Source organism: Trichinella spiralis (assembly GCF_000181795.1).
Source record: "Trichinella spiralis strain ISS 195 chromosome Unknown Scfld5, whole genome shotgun sequence".
Classification (NCBI taxonomy): domain Eukaryota; kingdom Metazoa; phylum Nematoda; class Enoplea; order Trichinellida; family Trichinellidae; genus Trichinella; species Trichinella spiralis.
The window spans coordinates 1,453,043-1,479,589 of NW_003526944.1; the positions used below are offsets into that span (position 1 = coordinate 1,453,043).

At 32.8% G+C, this 26,547-nt stretch overlaps 4 protein-coding genes across 4 annotated transcripts; all 4 read left to right on the top strand.

Annotated features, from left to right (window-relative positions):
- Positions 1-170: 170 nt before the first annotated feature.
- Tsp_04009 (beta-arrestin-1) lies at positions 171-2,845 on the top strand. Its single transcript, XM_003374773.1, has 11 exons — positions 171-202; positions 259-289; positions 1,118-1,178; positions 1,245-1,492; positions 1,555-1,614; positions 1,681-1,748; positions 1,804-1,945; positions 2,000-2,301; positions 2,369-2,458; positions 2,546-2,671; positions 2,776-2,845. Exons 1-11 carry the CDS (start codon positions 171-173, stop codon positions 2,843-2,845), a joined length of 1,230 nt encoding a protein of 409 aa, XP_003374821.1.
- Positions 2,846-11,290: 8,445 nt separating this feature from the next.
- On the top strand, positions 11,291-18,620 carry Tsp_04010 (putative histone deacetylase 4). The gene is made up of 4 exons (XM_003374774.1): positions 11,291-11,674; positions 16,415-17,314; positions 17,448-17,870; positions 17,973-18,620. The coding sequence occupies exons 1-4, from the start codon at positions 11,291-11,293 to the stop codon at positions 18,618-18,620; spliced, it is 2,355 nt and encodes a 784-aa protein (XP_003374822.1).
- Positions 18,621-19,907: 1,287 nt separating this feature from the next.
- Positions 19,908-21,596, top strand: Tsp_04011 (Rho guanine nucleotide exchange factor 7). Its single transcript, XM_003374775.1, has 4 exons — positions 19,908-20,034; positions 20,163-20,278; positions 21,042-21,149; positions 21,459-21,596. Exons 1-4 carry the CDS (start codon positions 19,908-19,910, stop codon positions 21,594-21,596), a joined length of 489 nt encoding a protein of 162 aa, XP_003374823.1.
- A 522-nt stretch (positions 21,597-22,118) lies between these two features.
- Positions 22,119-25,150, top strand: Tsp_04012 (Rho guanine nucleotide exchange factor 6). Its single transcript, XM_003374776.1, has 11 exons — positions 22,119-22,201; positions 22,288-22,383; positions 22,623-22,752; positions 22,892-22,951; positions 23,197-23,346; positions 23,468-23,665; positions 23,716-23,794; positions 23,999-24,121; positions 24,187-24,270; positions 24,324-24,459; positions 24,961-25,150. Exons 1-11 carry the CDS (start codon positions 22,119-22,121, stop codon positions 25,148-25,150), a joined length of 1,329 nt encoding a protein of 442 aa, XP_003374824.1.
- Positions 25,151-26,547: the final 1,397 nt, after the last annotated feature.

The window sequence follows — 26,547 nt, forward strand, 5'->3', positions numbered from 1 at the left end:
TTAGGCTTATAGACAATCGATTTTCTAGGAACCTGTAAAGTTCATCATTTATTCGAAACGAATCCCGAAGCGTTGAATTATTAATATGGAACGTTGATTATTCGCTGTGTTGTCATTCTTGGGACTGTTCTCTTGTGTTGAAATATTTCATTGATGTACTTGTTCTTGAAATGAATTTTGAAGAATCCAAATCTGGCACTCGGTAAGTTGTGAAGTTTGCGTTGTCGTTAAACTTTCTTTATTTTAATTATATTTTAGGGTTTATAAAAAGACCAGCGCAAATGGAAAAGTAAGTTATACATTTTTATACAGTTTTGCCTATTTGAGATTTTGTTAATAAATAACATTAATATGATTTGTTGTTGATTAGTTTTTTGATTATTTTGAATTATAAAACAATTCTAAGCCATCTTAATTCAGTTTTCGTAAATTTCTATGTTATTTTTGTTAATTTGCATTTCACTTAAAATTTATTTAGCGTACTGCTGAAATATTTATTTCCTTTGATGAGTTGAAACATCAGCATTGGAAGTGAATTACTTATTAACAATAATACTTAGTGGTAAAAGTGTAACTTTGATTGGAAAATTGGAAAATTTTGTTAACGCATCAAATAATAAATGAAATAATTGTTTTACACATTTTATTGTTTGTTACGATAAATTTCTTTTTCATTGTAAAATAAGTAACTTGTCTGCGAGTATTGTTTACTGATTTGAGTTTTTGGAAAGATTAGGAAATAGGTGGAAATTTATTTTTGAAAAATTACTTTTTATCTAGTGATGAAAATTGAATTTCTTATTATTGAACTTGTTGAAAAGCTTCTCTAAGCTGATGAACAGTTTGTACACTTTATTGCGCGTTCCGTTTAAGACTAAATTACTTTGCCTGATGTCAAACTATTGGCAACTTAGTTATAATTAAGTAGCGTTGTATGGTAAAGGATTGATTAAAAGTAGTCATTTTTGTTATTTCAATTACACTTTTTTTAATGGTAAAATCGATACATTTGATGCTTGAATTTTCTATTATATCTTCCTCACAGAATTGTGTCTTAATTATTTACTGAATAGTATTGACGTTTTTGGTGCTGTTTTGATGAATAATGAATTTTTAGATTACAACCTACCTTGGCAAGCGTGATTTCATCGATCACTTGACTTTCGTGGACGTAATTGGTAAATGGTGTAATTGTTAAAATGGATAGTATTGTTCTGTATTTAATTTTAATTTTTTTTATCTAGATGGTATGGTGGTTATTGATGATACAATATTTCAAGAGGGTCGGTCAGTTTGTGTAAGTTTGTTAGCAGCGTTTTGTTATGGACGTGAAGATTTGGATGTGCTGGGGCTTCAGTTTCGCAAAGATCTGTTTTATACAAGTGTTTATGTATTTCCGCCGGATCCATCGTTTGTATCACGAAAGCTTACAAGGCTTCAAGAACGTTTGAAAAAAAAGTTGGGCGACAATGCATATCCGTTTTGGTTTGAGGTACGAATATTATATTACATTACATTATATTGTTTTATTAATTTATGTTGTTCTACCCACAGTTACCTCCTTATTCAGCTTCATCAGTTACGTTGCAACCAACACCTGATGATAATGGAAAAGTTTGGGCAATATTTATTTAAAAAAAAAATATTTTTTTGTTTAATGATTTTTATTGTTTTCATTAGCCATGTGGAGTCGATTATGAATTGAAAACATACGTAGCAGATTGTATTGAAGATAAGCCGAAGAAACAGTAGAAAATTTTTTAATAAATGAAAATAATAGACAATAATTTATCTATTTATTAGTGACTGCGTACGGTTGGCAATTCGTAAACTAACTTGCGTACCGTTTGCATTTAATTCACGACAACCGTCATTTGAAATCAGCAAAGATTACATGATGAGTTCAGGCTTGTTGTATGTCGAAGCATCATTGGACAAAGAAGTAGTTATTTATTATTGTTATTATTGGTATAATTATTATTAATTTATTTTGAAATAGCTTTATTATCATGGCGAGTCGATTTTTGTCAACGTGTACATACAGAACAACAGCAACAAAACGGTGAAGAAGATTAAAATTATTGTTCTTCAACGAGCTGATATATGTTTGTTCACTACGGCTACTTACCAGTGCGAAGTGGCGAAATTGGAAAGCAGTGAAGGTTTCCCACTAAGCACCGGAGGCACGTTGACCAAAGTCTATTCGGTTTGTCCATTGTTGAGCAACAACCGCGACAAACGCGGCTTAGCACTTGACGGCAAGCTTAAACATGAAGATACTAATTTAGCATCGTCGACTGTGTAAATTTGATAATTTTGTATTTTTATTATTTAAAAAATGATAATATTTTGATGAAATGTTTTTTAGTGTTGGTAGTGATGGAAATAGGGAAAATTTGGGAATTGTGGTTCAGTATCGCGTTAAAGTTCGCCTCTCTCTCAGTGGTCCCTTAAATGGGTATGTGTTTCATTTTGAATATTAAAAATTTTTATTTGAATGCATGCATATATATATATATTAATATGAATGTTCAATGCTTTGAAGGGAGCTTTGTGGTGAATTGCCGTTCATTTTGACACGTCCAGAGCCGATTGAACTATGTCCATCGGATCCTAAAAACACTGCTGAAGAACAGGCAGTTGATGTCGACTTGATTCAACTGGATGCAAAGTATTTTTTCTACGTATTTATTATAGTTTAGTTTATTTGTTTGTTTGTTTGTTTTAATTTTGACTCTTTATTATTATTTTATTTATATCTTTTTTTTAATTCAGCGAAGAGGAATCTTTGGATGATATCATTTTTGAAGATTTTGCACGTTTGCGTGTGAAAGGCGAAACGTGAGACTGACATCTTTTCAACTGTTTTGTCTCAAAAAAAGTCAATTTTCTTTTTTAATTTTTTGTTTCACCGTGCTCAACGCCCCTTCTGTATATTGTTTTTTGTTTATTTGTAAAGATTGTTTCGTTAAAATTTTTCCAAATAAATAATAATTAATAATAATACTGCTGGAAAGTACAACGGCAAATGCTTATTGTGACATCTGTAAAATATGCATATAATATGGTGAATGTTTGTTTCTTTTTTCTTGATCTGAAGTTTATTCAGAAGTAAAAAATGAAAAAAGAAGAAGAAACAAATACATTTTTAACAATCTGTTTTAATGGTTGTTATTTTTAAGTTCCAAGTACAGTTATAGTATGCGATTATATTTCTTTAGTAAATTTCAGCGAATATTTTTTGTTGAAAATCGGCGATCGGATATTTCTATTTAAATGAAGTTAGAGGTACGTGTATTATCATGGCAAGTATATTTATAATTACATGCATGTATTGTTCATTATGCTGGTTTTTCTATGCAGCACTGTTGTTTCAGTGATACCAGCAATTAAAATCCATTATTGATAAAATTAATTTTCTTTTCGAGTCTTATGAAGTGTGAAGAATTTCCATTTTTCTGTTCGTCATTTGCAGTGAATTGTGGGATTGTTGTTTGCTATGCCGAAAAAATGCCGATCTTATTTCGATGCAAATCTGTACTACAGCTACTTGTATCATATTACAAAGAGAAAATTGTACGATGCCCACACGCATAAAGTTTTGTGATTCATTTCTTTTTATTTCATCGCATGTTTTAGATGTGAAATTAATCAAAGTGCGTATTCAGCTATTTGGAGAATAATTTTTTTGTGAAGACAGAAAAGAAATTATTTTTCGAAATGAAATCAAATGGACAATATATTCGAAATTCTCTACTACATCACTTTACAAAGCAGAATGATAATTTTTATTCGGTAAGGAGGAGTTTGCTTATTTATCGATTGTTTGCTATTTGGTTTAATTGTGGCATTTATTTTATAAATAATTCTATTTAATTACTCGTAATTACGAACACGCCGATGTACATATGCAAAATGCTTAGGTTATACTACAATATGACGTGTAGACAGACGCTTGCAAATATGTAGTAGGATAACCAAATACATATATAAAAAGAGTCTACAAATCTATAATAGAACATTAGTAAGGGCTGCATTGTATTATAAATAATAATTTTTATTTGTTGTTCCTTTTTAAAAAAATTTCAGTAGCTTATTTTACTACAGATATTATGCATCACTGTATTTTGCATTACAAAAGAATTGATTGAATAATTTTCATGCAGAGATGATTAATTAATTCCATTTGAGTAGTAATGATTATTATTTGAGGTTATCAAAAGTTTGAACTTGTTGTAAACTGTTGAAACGTTTATTTAATTATGTAGTTTAGTTTTCGTGAAAAATCTTCATTTTATTTTGTGATGTAATATGTACTCTTTTATTTTGCTGTTTTATAAATTTACAGGTGTGTTTGTGTAGTATACTCTAGTCAAATTTTTTTGCTTAAAATACAAGTGACAAAGAAAGGTTATATTCAGTTATGTAACAACAGGTCAGATTATTTTTAAAAATTAAATTTTGATACAAAATGCACTGCTTGTAAAATGCAGCTGATTAATGCAGAAACAATACAAAAACACTTAATTTTTAACGATTATAAAAAGGGGTAAATTTTATTTTATCAAATTGTCGATGTTTTTTTACGCTTTTAATAAATGGCGACTGCATGTTGACAAATTATCATTTTTATTAGCAATAGTATAAATAGCTGCTGCACAGTGTGATCACTTGGTAATCCGTGCATGCCTTTTTTATGGTGGAAGATATTTTGTAAGCGGTTTTTTTCTATCAAATTAATTTTTGAGCATAACTTGTCTGCATTACTTTATGATATGCTGAAAAGTTAGTGTTTTTTTTCTTTGGGAAGGAGAGATATTCTGATATTCTGATTTATTTCAAATGCTCATATCAAATCATGAGATTGTAGTTTTTAACTACTTTTTTCTTTTTTTGTTTTAATTTCAATTATGAATATTTTATAATTGTCACGAATATGAAAACTCTTAGTATCTTGCATCTTGATTTCGTATTCCGTTTGATTTTATTTAATTTAATTGTGCAGTTTTCGAAAAATGGGAAATAATATTTGAAATTAGATTTTAATAGCAGATTACTTATATCAATAATAAAAATGAATATTTTTGATAGAATGAGAAATAAATTTAATTTACTCGTGTTTTCCTTTTTTTTTTCTTTGAATATCAAGAAGCCAAGATCATTATTAACAGTATAACATTAAGTCATTATTAATTTTCTGTAAAATGGAAAATTATTCTCAAATTTGAATTAAAAATATTTTATTCAGTTGAAAAAAGAAGAAATTAATGATTTATTTATAATAAAAATGTTGCTTCTTTATAAACAGTCAAAGATGACATTTGATTATTTATTGTGATTTATTTATTGTTTCCCTTTATTACATGCACGAGCAGTCTGGATTTTTTTTTCTTTTTTATTTATTGTTAATGATTTTATTTGACTAATGACGAAAAGGCAGCTAGGAGAAAGTAAAATGAAGCACTGTTATTTTTAATCGCAACAAAAAGAATAATCATGATTTTGCAAACAAATATATAAATTATGTTTTTTATTTGCTCATAGTTATTTTGAATTTGTGCGATTTTATTTTACTGTTATTTTGAAAAATTGAAAAAATTTTTCCACTTTAATTGGAATGTTAAATATGAAGAACAAAGTATATCTTTGAGAATTATGATACATTATTATTCTTCACTCGGTGTATCTATGACAGTTATTATGTAGTTTTGACTTTTTTTTTCATTTTCTTGCTATTTTTATTAGCTGAGATTGACATCAAATGATGCAGTTTTCCATCGGTTTTGCAATATAATACTCAAGCGTATGGAATGAGGAATACTGTAATTTGATAATTTCCAGTCTTTCATAGCATCAGTTTGAATTTTACTTCAAACATTTTTTCTATATATACGCATATCTCCTGTATTTTTTAACATGCACACACACACGCACACACATCTATATATATATATATATATATCAAATTTGATTTATTTTCCTATTTTTTCTCCTTGGTAACCTTTAATTAGATAAACATCAGCAGCATTATGTCATCTGCTTTAAACACTGATTTGCATCGTTTTCTATCTGCTGGCATAAGCGCAATACTAATATTAAATTTGTACCATTTCTACATTTAGCCATCCTCTGCAATTTCAACAGTTGCTTCCAAACAGGTATGCATTGTTCATACGTTTTTATTTTATTTTATTTTTTATTTGAATATTGACTTGAAAATATTTATTCTCATATAATTTTAATTTTTTACTTTTCAATAAATATGTTGAATTGATTCAAGAGGCTAGTGAGGATTGTTCTAATCAAAATTTTATGGTGTTGATAATTCAGTTTTTCAGAAACCAGTGTTTGCAAATATTATAATTTATATCATTCAGAAATAAGAATAAAGATGAGATTTTTTAAATTTTTTTTGAACCGAGCAGATATGAATATTATGAATGAATCAGTTGCACTAAATAATTAGAAAAAATTATCCATGATTTAGCTGTATAATTGAAAAGTTGTGTAAAGTGATATTTAATTGTTTGTTAGTCGTCTTTTTTTAAATGTTGCGTTAGAGGGTGAAATATAATACAGTGAGCATTATTTACAGTTTCAAGGAAGTGTCTACGAAGTCAGCGGCAAAAATGATATAATACAAATGCAACAGTTGTGTGATGAAGAATTTTTTAATACATGCAACATTGTGTATTAGCTTTTTTTTCATTTATGTATTCCAGTGATCATGTTCCAATAGACAGATAAGGTACTTTTCTAGCAGTTATTTTGGAAATAATTTGTGGAAAATAGCTGTTCATTTATTTTAAAAATTCAAATTTACAAATTAATAATTTTGACATAATTTCAACTATTTATTGAATGCAGTTGTCAAGCATCTAGTTTCGACAAAGCGGGTTTTGTGTTGCTCATGCATTGCGGTCAAAAGAGGAAAATTTTATTGTTGTTGTTTTTTTAATAATGAAGTTTTATAAAAATATTTTTTCTTGTTTGAGCTGCAAATTTGAATGAATTATTTTTAAACTCATCATCGATATATTGATATCAGAAGACATTAAAATTTCAAATGTATAGTCCTCTTTTGCATTAGTTGAGGGATTTTTTCTTTTCTTTTTTTAACGTGTAATCTTGAAAACGCAGTGTTAATTAATGTTGTAACGTGTTATTGGGTTTTTTTAAATGAATATTTGAAATTGATGCTAAGCCTGAGTGTTGAGCAACAGTTAATAAGTTTTAGCTTTGCATTATTGGTGTTTGTCTCAAGAATCCCAACAACAACAACTAATATTTATGGTATTTTCCAAGCGAAGCTTTTAAGATTAGAATTGTATTAAAAAAATTTTTTTTGCAAAGATTTTTGTTCAGTTTAGGAAATTTAATATTTTCTTTGCACTTAAAAGTTTCAAATGTTGATTATTTTATTGATTTGTTTTGAGACTGTGATGGAATTTTCAATAGCCGAAACACAGTGCTGCTGACAGTGATGATAATGTTTGAAGGTAATTTTACAGATAATTTACGTAATTATTCACTTTTCACCTGATAGTGACAGCGTTGTTTGCATGGGTATAAATATACAAATGACAAAATCTTAATGATAAACCTTATTTTTTGACAGTTTTTGGGTGACGTCGAAAAAGTGGTGCCATGTTACAGTTTGGTTAACTTTGTAAAATTATGCTGTCCTTGTTTACGAAAGAATCCGATTAAACAATTAGCCGCCGGTTGTTGACTATTATGTTTACCAGTGGAGGTTTGAATTTTTCTTCTTGTTGTTGTTTTTTAAATTATAAAATTATCGAATTGCATTTTGCACACAAGGAATCACGTTGTCAAGAGAGAAGTGATCGATTTTTTTCGTTTTCAATATTCAACACTTCTCAGACACTGAGATAGAGCTTAGGACAGAAAAAAAGGAAAAGCATTTTTCGCTTGTTCACTTCGCAATTTTTTCAAAACCCCTCATTTTATTGTCTGGTTTAGCGTAATTTTTTTTCTTCCTTCGCATGTTCTATCTTATTAATTAATAGTTTTTTTTCTGATAAACTTTCGAATAATAATGCATAATTCACATAATCACAAAAATATCTGTACAAAACAAAAATTAACTTGCATGTGTGTCTGTGTCGTTCTTACCCCTCATATAAAAAAAAACCCCTCCACCTAACTTATGATGATGTAACGATGTAATTTAATTTGAAAATTTTTTCCCAACTTATTAAAATCAGTTGTTTCAACAAAGATTATATTTTTGCTAGTGGTATTTGAAAAATCGATTTTGCGTATTAAAAGAGAAAAAAAAGAAGACCAAAGAAGAAAAATGAAGCTCTCGTTTATTTTGAGGTGCTTTCTCTCTATATGTTTGTTAATTTTGAAATGGCAATTTTAGTTCCGTTTGGTATTTGGTTGGTATTTATTTGTTTTTGCTTTTTATTTCCCTGTTTTTATTTAGAGATTGAGGTAGAAAATAAAAGATATAAGTTGGATGGAATTGACGCGTCGTGTTTGGGATGTTGTGAATTTTCAACGCGCATCACAGACGTCCAATCACCACCACCGAGCTCTTTTCGACTGCTTCGACGCCAGTGGGAAGAATGAGGTGAATTTTTAAAATTGTTAAAATTAGTCGTCCGGCTTCTAAATAAAGCTTTACCAAGCTTCGTTATCCGCCTTCGTTGGGTTTGGGTAGTGTAACGAAGTTATCAGTTAATTATGCGCTGTTTGCATTTTCTTGATTAATTTGCAAATTTGCAAGGGCAAATTCTCGAGCATACCGCTTTGTTTTTTTACAGTTGTTTTCTGTTCTACTTGTGCGAATATATTAATATTATTATTATTACTTACTATTTTTTTAACCAAGTCATTGTGTTTCACCTGAATGCCACAGGATCTGCTTGTTGTTTGTTGCTGTTGTTGATCAAGTTTGGTTGACTGGCAAATTTTTTGGATAGTTAGTTGTATATCAGGGGAGATTTTCCCACATATCCGCCCATAAACAACTCTGAGTCATTCATCTTAATTCAGATCAACAAAAAAAAGATAGAAACTGGGTGTGGCCGGTGGTAATTTATCCAGTGTGAATTTTCTCTTTTCAATTCAACAGCCTACACAAGTGTTTCTGCATATTTTCAACGATATTTCGATGACTTAATTGTTTGCATTGTTTGATAAAGTTGATAATTTTCCAATAGTACTGTAATTAGATGAAACACATTTATTTCTTTTTCTTTTGTTTCAGTAAGCTGTGTACTACTTTTATCGGTGCTTGTGTTTCCAATTTCTGCAGCTTGTTAAAAGAAGATCATACCTAAAACAACAATCAATAATCATAATGAGAAATAAAAAAAATCTTTTTTTCATACAAACCCCATTATGATTGTAATAAATAATTCAGTTGTTCAAGAATGTTCAAGAGCAGGTAATATTTTTAATTTTTTTTTTGACAAACGGTTTTATATTTTGAAATTTTCATCTTTATTTACGATGCAATGGACAATTTGAAATGATAATAATAATAATAATAATAGTTTAATGATTTGGAAAACTGACAAAACGTAGCTATCTATTTTTATCGCCAATCATCATCGTTCCATCATTGATGACGTACTTTTGTAGTTCACGGTAAGGTTGTATGTACTGTTATCATTCTTACGTTTCCAGTGAATGCTTTTTTTTCTACTGTAAGAGAAAAGAACAACATGAAGAAATTTGTAGAATGTTCGGTAGAATTGTTTTGCTTTTGTAAGTTGCTGTAAGCTTGATTATTCATTTTCAATGCAATTTATTCATCATTATATCAAGCGCTGGAAAAGTTTGCACTTCTTTTATATTCTGTTGTTATTTATTAGTTAATTTTTTCTTTTGCAAAATCGATATTCTTTCTCACATACAGAATTGAATTTTAAGCATTCGTGGTTGAACGTTTCAATTTATGTGTCGTTAAGTTTTTCCATTTGTGTGAAGCATGTGAACAACTGGCTCGAACTGACGTCGTCTGCGGTAGCGCAAGCAGCGAGGAAGAATATTTTTCATTGCTCTGGTGGTGATTGGGTGTTGTGGTTATTCTCTCTTCCACTCTATACTCTTCAGTTTAGTGTTAAGTAGATTTTAATTTCTTCACCTCAAAATCAAACTCTTTTTGCATTAGTATATTTATTTCAACTGAAAAACCAAATATATATATATATATTTTGTAGATGTGTGGTTTAGTTAATTGTATATATTGCTATTGGTTGTTAATATTTCAATTATCTCACGATTAGTGTTGAATTTTTCTTCTGCGCTCGAAAAAAGAGGAATTTTGAGATATTTTTTGAGAATTTTGTATGTTCTATAAGAACACTTGTTGATAAGGTCAACGTCACAAGTCACATAATTAGAGAAAATATTTTCATCATAAAAAACCAAGAAAACAACAAGTAGAAGAAGAAAAAGGGAAAAAAGAGAGAAAAGAATGCGAAATTGTTCTCCACTGGCTGTACATATTTATATATTGTGTGCATTTAAGCTTTCAGGAATGTTCAGGAAATTTTTTTCTCTTTCCATCGGACGCCTGCGGCAAATGAACGTGGGAAAATTCGAATAACATCCGCCTTTGTCATCATGTTGCGGAAGTGTCGATTTTGAATTGAACGGGGCGTTTTATTTTTAACCTTGTTTTGAGAATTGGTGGCCAGCAATTTTGGTGACAGTTCTGCGAATACTAAAATCGATCTCCAATTTTCGGCCAGTCGCAATTTTCTTGGAACTTTTTTTCTTTCACCATCCGTTAACAGCGCGGGTGACAATTGTCAAATCTGAGGTTTTAATTGGAAATTGAAACAATGAAAAAAAGCAGACGAATAATATAATGAATTTGGTGTCTTTTTTAATGCAGGTAGTGTTGAGTTATTTGGGGGTTGAGAGGAGGAAATGAGAGACAGACAGACGCAGACGGACAGGCCGACAGATAAGATAAGTTTAGTGGGAGAAAAAGAGAGAGCATTTTATGCTTTACGGCTTGATGACGTTGGATTTTTCCGTTCAGACAGCCGTTAGTGAGTGAAGCCCATGGAAGAGCGGCGTTTCAGGACGCCTGGCGCGGCTGGCGACGCGTCACGTCGATTGACCGTCGTCGTCATGCGTACGTGAAAATCTTCAAGCGTACTGTACGCAGTATGGACCGTTCGGACGAGCCGGTGTTGATCATCTTTTTTCGCGCTCTCCGTGTTTGGCTACTGTAATTGATGAGTTGGTGGTCTTCTTTGCAAAGTTTCAGGTGTTGATCGGTTGGTTCGGTAGAGCGAAAGCAATGAGCGACGATAGTGTTTTGGGCGCGTTGTACGGGCGCCGTGAGGTTCCGTCGGTTTTCGAACTCGAACAGCGTGTTCTGGCGTTGCACTGCAGCTACAAGCAACGTCAGAGCAGCCTGGTGGAGCAGTTCCAACGTTCTCAGCAAGAGCTGGCCGTGCGCCACTATGCAGAATCCCAGCATCTGCTCGACGAGTTCATGAAAGAACGCAGCTGCCACGCCCCTGTCGCACGCCACGCCAGCTTGCCGACAATGTCTTCTCCAATACCCCGCGCCAACAGCATCGAAGCGTCCACAAGTACGAACGGAAGTAGTCCGGCATCTTGTGCCAGCGGTGTCCAAACGTCAGGTACGATCAGTGATCGGACCAAAGAAAAGTTGAAAGTAAGTTGACATTTTATTCCACCGCATTTTGAGTAGTCGATAAATACAGTTTTATTATTATTACTACGTTTTTATTGTTGTTTTTCACTGTTGGCACAAACAAGAAGAATTGTATTTATTGTTTTCTTTTTACTGTAACTTTTGTCCCGCTTATCTGAGATCGATGCAGTGCAATTTTGATAAACACCTATCAACAGATGTACAGATTGTCAATTGATGTACCATTTTTCAAATAGAGCGCTCGCTAGAGTGTCCATTGAAGCTTGATTTGTTGGCTTGATGCCAATTTATTTTCATTTTACGTCATCAATTTTGGAAGTGGTCACTACAAATTTACTTTGTTTATCATCAACTCGCTTAAATCGTGACGTGCCAGGACCTGTCATTGTCATTCTTGAATGCGATCCTTGATTTACCCTTCATTTCATCATTTCAGTATACACGTATACTTTTTTTCCTTCTTCTTCTTCTTCTTCTTCTTCTTTCTTATTGATGTGTTTGTTGTTGTCATTCTCAGCGTGGGTTGGTCACTCACGTTTTGTTGTTGTGCTAGTTGGACAGTTTGGGTTGATTTGTTTGTTTCTATTAGACCACTGTCACTTTTCATCAGCTTTTGGAAACACGGAATTGTCAAGCTGATGACGTCACCCTTCTGACGATGGTCGTCAGGGAAGCAACTAGCTGAGCGACAATTTTGCAGCTATTTTTAAATTTTAATTAAACTGCACCGTCGTTGTTGTTTCATAGGGAAACGGGCCATCATTTGCCGAGCAGTATTTATCCCAATTAGAAAATAAGAACGCAAAAGGAAGTTATCGTATACAATTGAAACGATAATCGGTTAATAATATTGGAACGTTTTTCTCAAGCGTGAAACATTATTTATTACACAATGCTTATTTATTTTTTTTAATATATTCGCAATGGTGTGGTGTGGTGTGGTGTGCGTGGTTTTTTGAAATTAATTTTTGCAATTTCGAGCCTCACAGCTATTTTTGATTCTCTATTTTGCTTTTTTTTCATTTATTACTTTTTCATGAGATACGATAGATCTATATGATTTTTTTTCTGCAAATTTTAATTTAAGAAATTGAAAAAGCAAAACATTCAAAACACACGTACGCACAAATCATTATTATAAAAATTATAGGTGTTTCTTTTTTTTTTGATTTTTATCTTCTTGTTAATGAATACACATTAGATGTATTAGATTTCTTTTGGAAAAAGCTTATTTTTCACTTTTGAAGAAAGCCAAATTATAATAATGTTCATTGAATAGATGTTGTTGTCAACAATTAATTTTGATAAAGTGTGAAAATGAATGTATTTGTTTAAATTTTAGGATAAAAAATGAGGAAACAACTGTTATTCATTTATGATTGTTCTGCATCAAATTTTTTGCAGATGAAATAATATTAATAATAATAATTGAGCTTGAGTTGATGATTTATCTGTTTTATGATTGTTGAACTGAAATGGAACATTCAAAACTGTGCGGCTATTTCTTTCAAATCATGAACAAAAGTATTTTTATTCACCGTCTCCAATTCTGTCAATTTCGACCAGTTTCTGGGCTTCTTTTTACCAATCACACTGCTTGTCGTTGGTGTTGTTCTAATTTCAAAAGTTCCCCTTGACAAACATCCATTCTCTTCATCAACTTTGCATATATATATATATATATATATATATATATATCGTTTGTTGTTTGTTATTTTTGAATTGTAGCTTAATGCATTTGGTCCATACTTCTTCAATCTTTGCTGTTCAACGTTCAATGTTCTATACACACACACACACACACACACACACATATATATATATATACGCATATTAGGGTGGGTAAATAAATAAATGTATATTTTTGGCATTTTTGTCGAGCTTCAAAAATGATAATGATGTTAATGTTTGGTGACGTCATATCATGAACATGCATGAAGTTGCCAGAGCCGAAATGAGACTGCTCTGTGTTTTCCTGTTTTCCACTCGTGTTAGTTGGCATCGATTATCACATATATTCTCATATTATTTTTTCGTATTAGCTTCAACGTCCAGTCGGCACGGCTTGGCCGCCGATCGATATATGTGTATATATATATATATGTATGTATGTATTATATATATATATATATATATATATATATATATATATATATATACGTATATAATAGATGAAGCGCAATTGTGTTTTTTTTAGCAATCACTGACTCAATTGCACAATCACAACGTAACGTGTAACGTGAAGTGTTCAGAAGAGGAAAAATTGAATTGAAATTTTTTTTGCAAACTAGCAACTAAGCAGCACATTGCTGCATTGGACAATTATAATAAATTAATATTTTTATTTTATGTTTTGATAAATGAAAAGAGGGGTTTTGTTTTGGAAATTCTTTTATAAATTGAACAAGTAGCATCGGAGGGTGGTTATTATCTTTATTGAATTGTGAAGAATTTACGTTTGCAGTATTGTTGTTTCAAGTGATTGTTGAAAAATTGAAGATGTCAATTTTTTGAAAATTTCTTATTATTTTTTCATGTTTTCAAAAGTGAAAAATAGATATACACGCGTTCCAGCAACTGGAGAAAGGCAATTTCGCGTCAATCACGGCAGTTTTATTTTTACTTCTTCTTCTTCTTCTTTTTTGACGAGCCACATTGTGATTGACAACTTGTCTCCATTTTGTTTGTTTGTTTGTTTGTTTGTTGTGGCTGTTGTTGTCGTAAGCCAACTGAGAGTTTGTGCTTTTCAAATTTTCAAGGAATTTCCATTTCAAAAATTAATTATAACTTCTTCCCCTTCGAAGCTATTTTCAGTATTGCTATTCTTGCTTCATTCAATCGATGATGTTTCATTTTCTGTTTACGTAAATATATGTATATATATAAATGAGAAGTTTGTGAATATGAATTATTTATTTATTTATTATCGTCAGTTGTAAGTAATAATGAAAACTTTTTGTCAACAAGAAGCAATTTTAGCAATTACTTCAAATGACAGTGTTTAGTTGTCATGAAAAGAGGTTATTGTTGTGATTAACCTTTTACATAAGTTATTTTTATTTCTCATACTGCTGCTGCTGCTGCTGATATTATTTATCGTCTGTCATTTGTAGCAGTGGTAATAGTGGTGGTTGGGTTTTGTTTCGATTTCGATTTTAAACAAATTGATTATGCAGTGACGATTATGCAATCCCAACGAGAGATAGATGCTCAGTCTCTCTGTGGTGTGTCCGCCGCTTCGCAACAACAGCAGCAGTTGTGTAAATCCAATGTGATTTATTGAATTTCACACGTAACTTATTCAAAACTTTTGCATATATATATATATATATATGTGTATCTCAAACGATCATGCCAAAATTGCTAATCCACCCCTTTATCTTTTCTTATATTGAGATGGAACAAAAAAAATGATTAGAATTGAAACGTTTGGACGATTTTTAATTAGCTAAATTGAAATTTCTTTTTTTTGCTATCGAAATTATCATTTTACTCGAAAGTAGAAATTATTTTTTAATATTCGTCGTTTTCTTTTTTACGACACAGTTGGACTGTGAGATTTTTGTCCAGTACGGTATAATTAAATAATTGCTAATTTCATATTCAAGCAATTTATCGTTTTCATTCTGCCGGAAAAGGGGGAGTAGCGATTTTGAAGAAGAATAGGAAACAAAAACAGTATTCCAACTAAAAAAGACGATGAAACTTATTCAATCAGGCATGCTATTATTTTGCTTGTTCAGTTGAAAATTTCCATATCAACCGAACGTACGAATCATTTATTCATTCATTCATTCATTAGCAACGGTTTGAATGGTGGAAAGCAGTTCCAAGCTGTAACAGTAGCAGAAATTTATTTTCCACTGATTTGTTGCCGTTGCATTGCTAAATGCGGTCGTGCAAATAAATAAATAAAAGTAATTAATTTACTGTATATATAAATATATTCTGTGAATGGTTGGTATATTTGTCGATTTTTCAACACTTTTCAGACGTAGACGTATAAATTTGTGCACCAAAGCTTGATCGATTAATCAAGAAAAAATTACAAAAAAACATGAAATATAAATTTTTTTTCTGCCATGTTTCTGATTGATTTGTTATTTTTTGATTTGAAAAGAACCGACGTCGTGCCATTCACAGTTTATTGATTCAATTTTACTGCATGTCCGTGCATGCATGCGTGCAATACTGCTTTAGCTATTTCCGCGCACAGAACATGCCAACAAAGATGCAAGTCATTTCAAAAATTATTTCCCAATTGTTAGTCTATTTTTGTTCTCTGTATTGTATTCTCTCTCATTTTTTTAAATTTTACTTTTCTCATTTCAACTGTTGCAAAAGTGTTTCCGCATTTTCACTTTGTCATCAGAAATTTAGCTTTAGTCAATATTTGTCGCGTTGAACGTCTCTCTTTTATCAATCAATCGAATCATTTGGACAATTTAAATAATAATCTTATACTTGTTTACTTAAAAGATCTGTACTATCGGTGACGTTATCGGTCTCATAAACGGAAAACGCTTTACTATGCTATGTGTATATATGTACAAACATGCACACACACAAATGATGCTGTGCATCGATTGATTGATTGATAGAATAAATGATTGATATACACAAAAGTATTTTGTTGAAAAATAGAATCAGTCATTTTTAATTGTTTGTTTTTGATAGGAATTTCAATTTTATAACTTTATTTTGCATTAACTGAGCACTGAACGCATCGTTTATTTTTAGGCTTTCATTTATGGCAAACGAAGAAGACAGTTATCATCGAGCGATGATAGTCGGCAACATTTCGCACCATATCCAATACCGACGGGCGATTTTCACCAGTTGCGCAAAGTGTGCAGCGAACCAGAGTTGGATAGTCGTTTGGCCAGCTTGAGGAACAAGCTGCCCGACTCGGTTGTATTCAACGAAGCGGCTTCCACGACACCGCTAACGTCGCCCTGTTGTCGGGATTTTCCGTCATTGTTGTGGAACAGCAATGGTGTGTCGTCGTTGGCTTTTCCGGCGCCGTCGCTGCCCTGCCTACCTTCGTATGTGGCCCACGCTACCGGCGGCGACGGGTACGCTTCCACTAGTGTGGAACCGTTGAACGGTTTCTTGCGCAATTCGGCGCTTTTCCTGTCCGCCCCGTCTTTGGCCGGGGCGTCGACGGCCCCGGCCGCCCTGCCCACATTGTCGGTGCCGTCGTTCATCGGGGGACCGCTTGCCGGCGGCGGGTTGCCTTTGGCGCCGGCCGAGGCGCTGGCCCAGGCGGCATCGTTGTACGGGCACGCGTTTGCCCCGTTGAGTCGCGCCTGCGCCAACCCGCCAACGGTGGGCGTTTCCCCGATGGAACAGTACCAGTACAACGTTCTGCGGCAACAGCTTCGAGATTTGGTGCTCAGGAGGAAGAGTCTGGTGCGCGAGGAGACCGACGATGAGGTGGCTCGCGAGGGAAACGGCCCGTCGCTGTTGCCTCGGTCGTTGGCTTCGCTTGGACTTTCGGACAGCGGCGATGGAAACACGCCCAAAACTACCGGCATTGCGTTTGATTTGCTCATGGCTCGTCACGATTGTATATGTTCAATCAAGGGGCAGCACATCGAAGAAGGGGAACGTATAAAAACAATCTGGTCTCATTTGCAGGTGCAATTTTATTTTATTTTTCCATTATTATTTTTTCTTCGCTCTCTTCAAAGTATACTAAATTGAGCAAAAATCTCAAATCCACATCTATAATCTAATTGTAACTATATCTTCTGTATCTGTTTATGTATAGTCCACGGATCTCTTTGAAAAGTGCAAAAAATTGAACGGCCGCAAAGCACCGTTGGAATATCTTCGCCTTTGCCACGACGAATGCTATACGACATTTTTCGGCGTTTCTCCGACAGCATGCTTGAAAACCGACCCAACCCGGTTGCCGTTGCGTAGCTTCATACAGCTTCCATGCGGCGGTATCGGTGTCGACGCGGACACCTACTTCAACGACGGTTCTACACAGCTGTCGGCACGCGTGGCCGTCGGCTGCACGGTGGATCTGTGCTTGGCTGTCGCTGCTGGCACTTTGGAGAACGGTTTCGCACTGGTTCGACCACCGGGGCACCATGCTGAACCTGTTCAAGCTATGGGTTTCTGCTTTTTCAACAACATTGCCATCGCTGTACGAGTTTTGCAGCAGAAAAAGCCCCACTTGAAAAAGGTATACATTATTATTATTATTATTATTATCTTTCTCGGTCTATTCGTGCGTCGTAGATCTAAATTTGCATTTTCTTTTCTTTGTTTTTTTTCACTCCTACAGTTTGCCATCATCGATTGGGATGTGCATCACGGCAAAGGAACGCAGTTGATTTTTGAAAACGATCCCAACGTGTTGTACTTATCGTTGCATCGTTACGACAATGGAACGTTTTTCCCCGGCACAGGCAGCTTGACCGAAGTCGGCTCCGGTGCCGGTGCCGGCTTCACGGTCAATATAGCCTGGTCCGGCGGTTCGATGGGCGATGCGGATTATTTGGCTGCCTTTGCCCACGTCGTCTTGCCAATATTGGATCAATTCGAGCCAGACTTTGTCTTGGTGGCCGCCGGTTTCGACGCAGCCGACGGCCATCACGTCACTTTGGGTGGTTATCATTTGTCACCGGCAATATTTGCCCACATGACCAGATCTCTGCTCCGCTATGCCGACAGTCGGCTGGTGTTAGTGTTGGAAGGTGGCTACGAGTTGAAAGTAGTCAACGAATGTATTGAAGAGTGCCTGCGAGTTTTGTGCGGTCAAGAGAGTAGAGCTTTGTCCGCCGAAGCGTTGGCCGCATCTCCATCCGAAAGCGCACAAACTGTATTAAGACAGTTGATCAACGAACAGCGTCCCTATTGGCCAATTTTGGATCCAAAAGCGCCACTGTCCTGCAGCTTTCGTCAACTCGAAGCGATGAAAACGAAAAAATAACGACGATTGTTGTTTAATTTAAAAATTTATGTATTTATTAAATTGGAACCAAGCGTGCACAACTGGACATAAACACACCCAAACCGACGATGTCATTGTTGCCTTGTGTGTGTGTGTGTTGATTGAGAACCGACGATTGGATTGGATTGGATTGGATTGGTGGTTTGTTTGTTGGTCGATCCGATTTTTGATCATTATTTTCAACGGGAAAAGTTAACGACAGCAACAACAGTGGTGGCTCATTTCCTTCTCTTGCAAAAATGTTCCTCGTTTCTTTCTAGTCGCACACATTCCCCTCGATGAGTTTCCTTTGCAACTACTACTCTGTCGGACTGTCGGATACTAATAACTACTGATGCTGCTACTATCACTGCAGCAACTACTTCATTTGTATTATTAATTTATTTTAATTAATTTTAAATGTATGATAAAAATAATGCGTGCCTGAGAATTTTCCCACTTTTTTCGCACCTTCTTCTACTCACTCGATCACAACTACTCCTTCTCTCTCTCTATCTCTCTCTCTCTCTCTCTCCTCTCTACATCAGCTAGGTATACTTTCTTTGGCTGTGCAATTTCCATTATCAGTTTACTTATTTTTTTAATATTTAAAAAATTTGCTTTTCCATTATTGAACATCGGTGATCCAATCTTTTAAAACTTTTTTTATTTATTTATCTAATTACATTTATTTTTGTTGTTTTTTTATTTTACATGATCACCGTTTTTATTAACATTTTACCAAATTTCACATTAAATTCTTCGAATTTTTTTGTTTCAATATATTTCTTCTTTTTTTAAAGTAAATTTTAAATAAATGTATACATTCTTTTTATCATAAATTTTGATTATTGTTTATTTTTGTGAGTGTTTTTTGACTTATCTTTCATTTCATTTCATTTCTTTCTCAAATTAGAAAAAACTTTGCATCAATCTTCAAATAATAATAAATCATACATAATACGGATAATTGAAAGCGGCAATGGTTTTTCACCAAACGTACGCACTCACGTACGTGCATTTTTGCTTTGTTTTATTTTTTACTTTTTAAAAAATATTTTTGATATAAGTAAAAAATTTTTTTAGCTACGGTGGCTAAGTTGACTGATACACACAAGTTTAACATGAATAATAAATAATCGCTCGCATTGAACTTTTCACAACTTGAAAACCATGTTTCATTTTCATTCACAAATTTTCCCGATTTTATTATTTAATTTCTCATTTTTATTTTGTTATTTGTCTTTCTGCCAGATATTATTATTATTATATTTATTTGATCAATGAATGTCACAGGATTATCATAATAATTATTATTATTCTGTTCATTATTTTACTGACAGACAACGTGCTGCGACTTGTTTGTATTGGATTATAATAATAACAAATAAAGCTGAAACAATCAATATTAACAGTAAGTTTTGATAAGAAAAAGGCAAGTGCATGTGAATTGGCTAAAAAACTGAATTTGGCAGCAACAGGGAAACCAAGCACAACAAGAAAGCATGTCTACAATGAAATCGATTAACTTATTGATTTCAGGAAGCATTGTGAATGAAATAGTAGTGATTTGTTATTTTTTCGCAATGTCTGACACCCTTTTGCAAAAGCAACCCCCAAAAGATGTGTGTCAATCTGGAAGAGCATCATTTCACACTGTGCGTTTCATGCTTGGTTTCACTGGTGGTTCAGAGTTGTTCAATTCACATTAATGCAAAGTGAATTGTTCTCGTTCGAATTTTTTTTTGTTCATGCTCCATGGCCAATGAAGCCAGCCGCCGCCGTCAAGCTATAATGCAAAGTGCAGCACTTCAAAAATACCTCCTCCCTCTCTTTCATCGCCGACTGAGATTGTTTGCACCGTTTCAAAATGTTCTAATAAAGCTAAAATGCATTGGATACACTTTTTTCCGGTTATTCTGCGTTCAGTTGAGTTATCCATCTCATTGCAGCAATGCAAATTCATTTACAAATAAAATATTCTTTCTAATTTTTATAATTTCGAGCTTCCTGTTTCATGGTTACAGTAAAATTTATAAAAAGTGCAATAATAGTAATAATAATAATTATTATTGTCTATTTTATATTATATAATAATAATAATTGCTATCTCTTTGAAACATTAAAAATATCAGCATTTAATCCTGAAATTTATATTTCTTACTGTAATTCACAACAAGATCATCATGATAGTAGTTTCTTTTATGTAATTACAGTTTAGTTTGTGTTTATTTCCATGTTCTGCATTAATAACAAGTTTTTTGTCATTTTTGTTTAAAGTAATTTTTCTTCCAATCTTCTGCTTGTTATTATACACGCTAATTACTACTACTATTACTACTACTACTACTAATAATAATAATAATAATAGACCGCCAAGACTTTGTGGAATTTTCTTTTTAATCAGCATCCACTTTATAGAATATTCCAATCTACATTAGATGTGAAACAATGACTCTTGAAACCGATGTCACTCAGGTTATAGTGGTTCGTGCAAAGCATAACTTCAACGGGCGCAACAACGATGAAGTGAGCAAAATTTATTTTCATTCGTATTTTGAGAAGCTGCTTTCTAATAGCGTCTTAAATGTTTTTCAAATTTGTTTGAAACTTTCATTTCAATTTTATGTTTTTGACATTGTCATTGAGAGAAAAGAATAAATTGACCATTTCTTTTTGTATTGTAAAAATAGTTTTGCAATCAAACCTTAACTTCATGACTGATTTTTTTTTGATTTTCAAGCTGAATTTTGTCATTTGGGCTATTTTTATTTGAGTTGATAAATTTATAAGCTGTATTAGTTAATTTTACCTTTCAGATTTTGAATTTGATTTTAGTTATGTTTCAAGAAAGGTGACGTGATTGTTGTCACGCAAATTCTCGACGAAGGATGGTGGGAAGGCACGTTGAACGATAAAACGGGATGGTTCCCGTCTAATTATGTCACGGTCGAAAAGCAGGGTATGCATTTGTAGATTATATTTCAATTTTTGTCTCTGAATTATTTTACTCTCCACATAGTTAGACTTCTTAATTGAGTTGAAATAAATTTCCACCCAAAATGACTGAAGAATTAATTTTTCGAAGAAGTGAAGTTGCAAAGCAAGCATGTTATATAGTTAGTTTTTTTACCTATGCAATCCGATGCGTTGTCGATTAATTAATTGAATTTAAATTTGAAATAATCTATAAATTTCTGACGTTGAAAAATAATGAAATCAACAATTTAGCGTATATTCTTTTAGTTAAGCATCATCGTTTGATAACTAATACGTTGTTTAAAATTTTTATTGTTTGTATTTTTTTACTTTTATGAATCTTGATCATCTTTTAGAGTCGGCACAGCAAAATCGCATTTTTGTTGATAATGCAGTCGATTCTAATCGAGCACAGGAAAGTCGACATCTTTTTCGAGATATGGTCACAACAGCATATTTAAAGTATTTTTCTCAGACAGTCTTTCATTGATTTCATCGTTGTTTCAGGTTTTGCGAAACATGTTGGAAAACGAGGAGAAGCATCTAAATGAATTGGTCAGCTTTCTCACAGAATACATCAATCCACTCAAAGCATCTTCAATGTGAGAGTTGTATTTTGAATAATTTTTTTCAAATTTTTATTTGTGCAGTGTATATTTGAAAATGGACGAAATTTTGTAAATTTTAGTTTGTCTAAAGAGGAATTCGTTTCATTAATTGGCAACATCCGCGAGATTATACAGTTTCAGTCAGATTTTTACAATGATTTACTTGAAGAGTCGAGGTTCGAATGCCGTATTGTTTTTACTTGATTTTTATCAAAATTTATTATTTATATTCAAGGAAACCATACAAGGAGCAAAGAATTGGAGGAAAATTTTTGCGATCTGCCCAAACTTTGAAGCAACTACTGGCATCCTATTGCAAGAATCATCCAATGGCTGTTAACGTTATTGACAAGCATAGGTGAAATGAATAATTTTATGAAAATAAATATTTATTTATTTTTTGTGTTATTTTTAGAGCGTCTCTGACACAGTTTATGCAGAACCGTGGTGCTAACGACTTGCTTCTTGTAAGTCGACTTAGCCAACCGTTTCGTCATTTGGATTCTTATACTGTGGCGTTGTTGGAATTGGAACGAAATCTTGAGGTATTTAAAATGGTTTGTTTTATTGTATACACACACACACACACACCCGTATATAAATATAATATATATATATATATATATATATATATATTTATTTATTTATTTATTCATTTATTTGGTTAAATTGAAAGTTTTTCAGGACAATCATCCTGATCGTGGTGATACACAGCGTGCTGTTTCTGTATATCGTGACGTGGCGGTTGGATTTTAAAATTTTCAATTTTATGTTCTGTTATTAATTTTATATTGTATTTTTTCAAAAATAGTTATCATGCGCAGAAATTCGTAAGCAGAAAGAAATTGAATTGGACTTATTGACTTGTACCATTGCCGACTGGGAAGGGGAAGTACGTATTGCTCTGTTGTTGTTGTTGTTGTTGCTGTTGTGCTTTGTTGTTCGTAAAATTTTAATTTGTTGCTTTTATTTTATTGATGAGTATTTAGCCAATGCATATGTTGGGCGATTTTATATCGGCAGTAACAGCGTATTCGGTTTTTGGGAAAAGTTGGGAAGGTGATTGCTGCTTGGTGTTGTTCCCTCAAGTTCTGCTGGTACTCCAAGTATCACCTGAATTGAACGGCTACACTTACAAAGTAAATATTAATAATAAATAGCAGTCGATAAAAAAATGTATTTTCATATTTATAATTTTTTCTCCTTTTTCTGGGTCGAATTCCACTTGTGGACAAAGTAGCGTGCAGAGTGGTTAACCAGGCTGAACCTGGTCGTTATATGATTGAAATTCGTTCAAAAGTTGACGACAAGACTGTGCTCAGTTTTACTATGAGCAATCCGGATGACTTGAGCAAATGGCTTGATCGTTTTGAAACTCTGGTCAATGATGGCGGTGATGATGTGCTAATTTCTCCAATTGTTCCTTCTTCTTATGTTAATGTTGAAGTAGAGGAAAAAGTTGGTCTTCTTTCCGTTGTTGCACGTTTCATGCTTTTTCCTTGCAACAGGAAGAAGTATCTCCATTGATGAAACCGAAACTCTCCAACATGCCAAGTCCTGGACATGCAGAGCTTTTCCGTAAGCCAGGTAGAAATTGTTTTTCTTCATGCATGAATCCATCTACAAATACTTATTTGAAATTTTGAATTTTTGCTTGCTGCAACTTCACACTTTGTACACTTTTGTAAACTGATATGTTGTTCTTTTGTACAAAATGAAAAAAATTCTCATTTCAATTATTATCTACTCTCTTTCTATTAATTAATTTGGCTAACTGAAGTTATTTTATAGTTGATCCTGGTAAATCTCTACCTCCGAAGCAGTACAGCGGATATTGCCTTCGCCCATTGCCAACGCAGTTGCGAACTGGCGCCCAAGCTGCCAAAGATACGGAAATCAAATTGCGAAAGAAAGGTTTTCTAATTTTTATGAATTACTATGTGTTTTATTCTTTGTTTTTTCATTATTGTAATTTTTAGGTTCAGCTGCGCCTGCTGCTGCTGAAGTTGTCTATGATTCGGATGAAATTGAGCTTCTGAAAGTGGTGGAGATGTTTTGTGGCGGTGATTCACTGAAGCCAGTGGTGGAATCCAGTGCGTTTGTAATATCTTTTTAGAAAAACGATTTTTTGTATACCGTATTTTTTTGGTTTCGCCAACAGAAAATGTAAGGAATCCTGGTATTCTTATTGCTGAAGATGAAAAGATATTTTTTGAAGAATTTGTTGGTGATGAATTGGTAGTTCATGAAAAGTATGCATGAAAACATATGAATAATATTAATTAATTAATTTATTTATTTATTAGAACACTTGTTGATACAGTTTATGCGTTGAAAGATCAAGTTCGAATATTATCCGAGGTTAGATTTTGTTTTCTATTTATGATTGTTACAGCTGATTCATGTTGCTTCCAGTAATACTTATATATATATATATATATTATAATTACAATAGATTGTCAATGATTTAACAAAAACAGCACAAAGCGAACAGTCGGCAAGACGTCGTACTGATGAACTGATGTGCCAATTGATGAATGAACGAACTTCAAACAGCAGTACATTGTCGAATTATACGAAAGATTGGCCCACAGGCGATGGTACAGCTTGAATTTACGTTTCCTTTATGAAAGGCAATTTTTTAGTATTGTTTTTTTCTGATAACATGATTAATTCAGTGAAATAAAACTGCATTAAAATAAACTAACAGTGAGTGTATTTTTTCATTGGTCATACGAATTTATTTGTTTCAGTACTTACTTTTTTCTATTCTCATATGATATATTTTACAAGTGGATCCACAGCATAGACAATATTTATATTGCTAAAAGTGTATTTTATAGGGAATGCAAAATAACAAAGAATGAAGTGATGGTATTTTACAACATGGTGCAGATTATGTTTGATTCTTTCATTTTTTTGTTCATTAAGGATCAATATTAATGAAAGGTATATTCATAATTTATAAAAACCAAAAATGCAGATCAGCTAACTGCCAATAAATTGTACGAGGGAAACGCCTGCAACGCAAGCAACGAAAAACCAAGTCAGGTAACAACGGTGAGCATGGACAATTTTGCTTTTGCCATATCGGAAAGTAATATCATTAAGAGCGAATTAATAAAATACGGTATAGTATCGAACTGGTAATTAAGTTAATATGGATCCCACATAATGAAACGTAGAATATTGAGATGTGATTCAATAAAGAAATTTGCTTTTCGTCAGTGAAATAAATTTTTTAACATTTTTCGTGTTCTTGTGAAACGTCTTTCAAAATACAGCTGTATTAACACGAATCAAATATAGTAATATGATTGTATAGATTATATGCTAAATGTCGGTATTATTGCACATAATTCAACTCTTTGTACATTACAGAGGACTAACTGTACACGAACAGTCAATGGAAAACGTATTGTAATGTTTATGATTTAAGTGCTTTTAATTTTTCAGATGCAGTTGACATTCTATTCATAATTCAATGAGATAATTACTGCATTGTTTGGTTATGTGAATGTCATAATTATAGAAGTGTTTTCTAACATTTATGACGCAATTGTACAGACATTTTTTTCTTATAGAAACACAGAATCGAAAGCATAGATTGCAAAACAAACAACTGAAATATGGAACGGAGAAAAATTACTTTAAGTTCAACTATACTGTAAAAATAAATTATGCAAGTTAATTTAAAAGTACTGTAATGTACAGTACATTGATTGCCAAATCACCGATAAGAAAGATGCAAAGTAAGAGACCAATCAGAGAAAAGCAAATGTTGTACCCGTGGTTAATTTCATTTGAGTGATTTTGTATGAACTATAGTGCCGCGTAGCAAGAGTACAAGTGAACCAAACTGAATCCAGGTAAAAGTTTCAATGATAAAACATACTTTCCTCATGTTTTGCATGAACGATAGTATATCTGAGCAATTTATTTAAGCATCACATTTGAATTGTAACAAAAATTAAAAAAACAAGACAAAATTTCCAGTTATGTATATGTAGTTCAAACGTGAGTTGTGTCAAAAAATGTATTTTCAATTTATTGTTATTAAACTCCGGCGTTTAGACATAACTGTAGAAAATGTCCATTTTTTCAATTTGCACTTGCGTTTTGCATTGAATTTCATTGTGAACAGAACAGATCGAATATCTCTAAGCGATCAGTGCTTTCTATTATGCAAAATAGTGTTTTTCATAGAGAAAGTTATGTAACTTTACTATATGTAAGCTTCTTTTATTCTGTTACTATATGTATATGTAAGCTTTCTGCTATGAAATTTCCCTTTTTGGTACGGCATTTTTGAAATTTGAAAATTTCCAATTCCCCCCTGC

What these genes read in the sequence shown, in the direction of transcription:
- Tsp_04011 (XM_003374775.1), top strand. Translation starts at nt 19,908, where the DNA reads ATGTCACAGGATTATCATAATAATTATTATTATTCTGTTCATTATTTT. An exon ending in TGAAACAATCAATATTAACA is followed by an intron (nt 20,035 to 20,162) that starts GTAAGTTTTGAT and finishes TATTGATTTCAG; the next exon opens with GAAGCATTGTGAATGAAATA. An exon ending in GAAGAGCATCATTTCACACT is followed by an intron (nt 20,279 to 21,041) that starts GTGCGTTTCATG and finishes TCCACTTTATAG; the next exon opens with AATATTCCAATCTACATTAG.
- Tsp_04010 (XM_003374774.1), top strand. Translation starts at nt 11,291, where the DNA reads ATGAGCGACGATAGTGTTTTGGGCGCGTTGTACGGGCGCCGTGAGGTT. An exon ending in GGACCAAAGAAAAGTTGAAA is followed by an intron (nt 11,675 to 16,414) that starts GTAAGTTGACAT and finishes GTTTATTTTTAG; the next exon opens with GCTTTCATTTATGGCAAACG. An exon ending in CAATCTGGTCTCATTTGCAG is followed by an intron (nt 17,315 to 17,447) that starts GTGCAATTTTAT and finishes GTTTATGTATAG; the next exon opens with TCCACGGATCTCTTTGAAAA.
- Tsp_04009 (XM_003374773.1), top strand. Translation starts at nt 171, where the DNA reads ATGAATTTTGAAGAATCCAAATCTGGCACTCG. An exon ending in CATATCCGTTTTGGTTTGAG is followed by an intron (nt 1,493 to 1,554) that starts GTACGAATATTA and finishes TTCTACCCACAG; the next exon opens with TTACCTCCTTATTCAGCTTC. An exon ending in GAAGATAAGCCGAAGAAACA is followed by an intron (nt 1,749 to 1,803) that starts GTAGAAAATTTT and finishes TCTATTTATTAG; the next exon opens with TGACTGCGTACGGTTGGCAA.
- Tsp_04012 (XM_003374776.1), top strand. Translation starts at nt 22,119, where the DNA reads ATGTTGGAAAACGAGGAGAAGCATCTAAATGAATTGGTCAGCTTTCTC. An exon ending in GATTTACTTGAAGAGTCGAG is followed by an intron (nt 22,384 to 22,622) that starts GTTCGAATGCCG and finishes TGTTATTTTTAG; the next exon opens with AGCGTCTCTGACACAGTTTA. An exon ending in GAATTGGTAGTTCATGAAAA is followed by an intron (nt 24,460 to 24,960) that starts GTATGCATGAAA and finishes TATTTGTTTCAG; the next exon opens with TACTTACTTTTTTCTATTCT.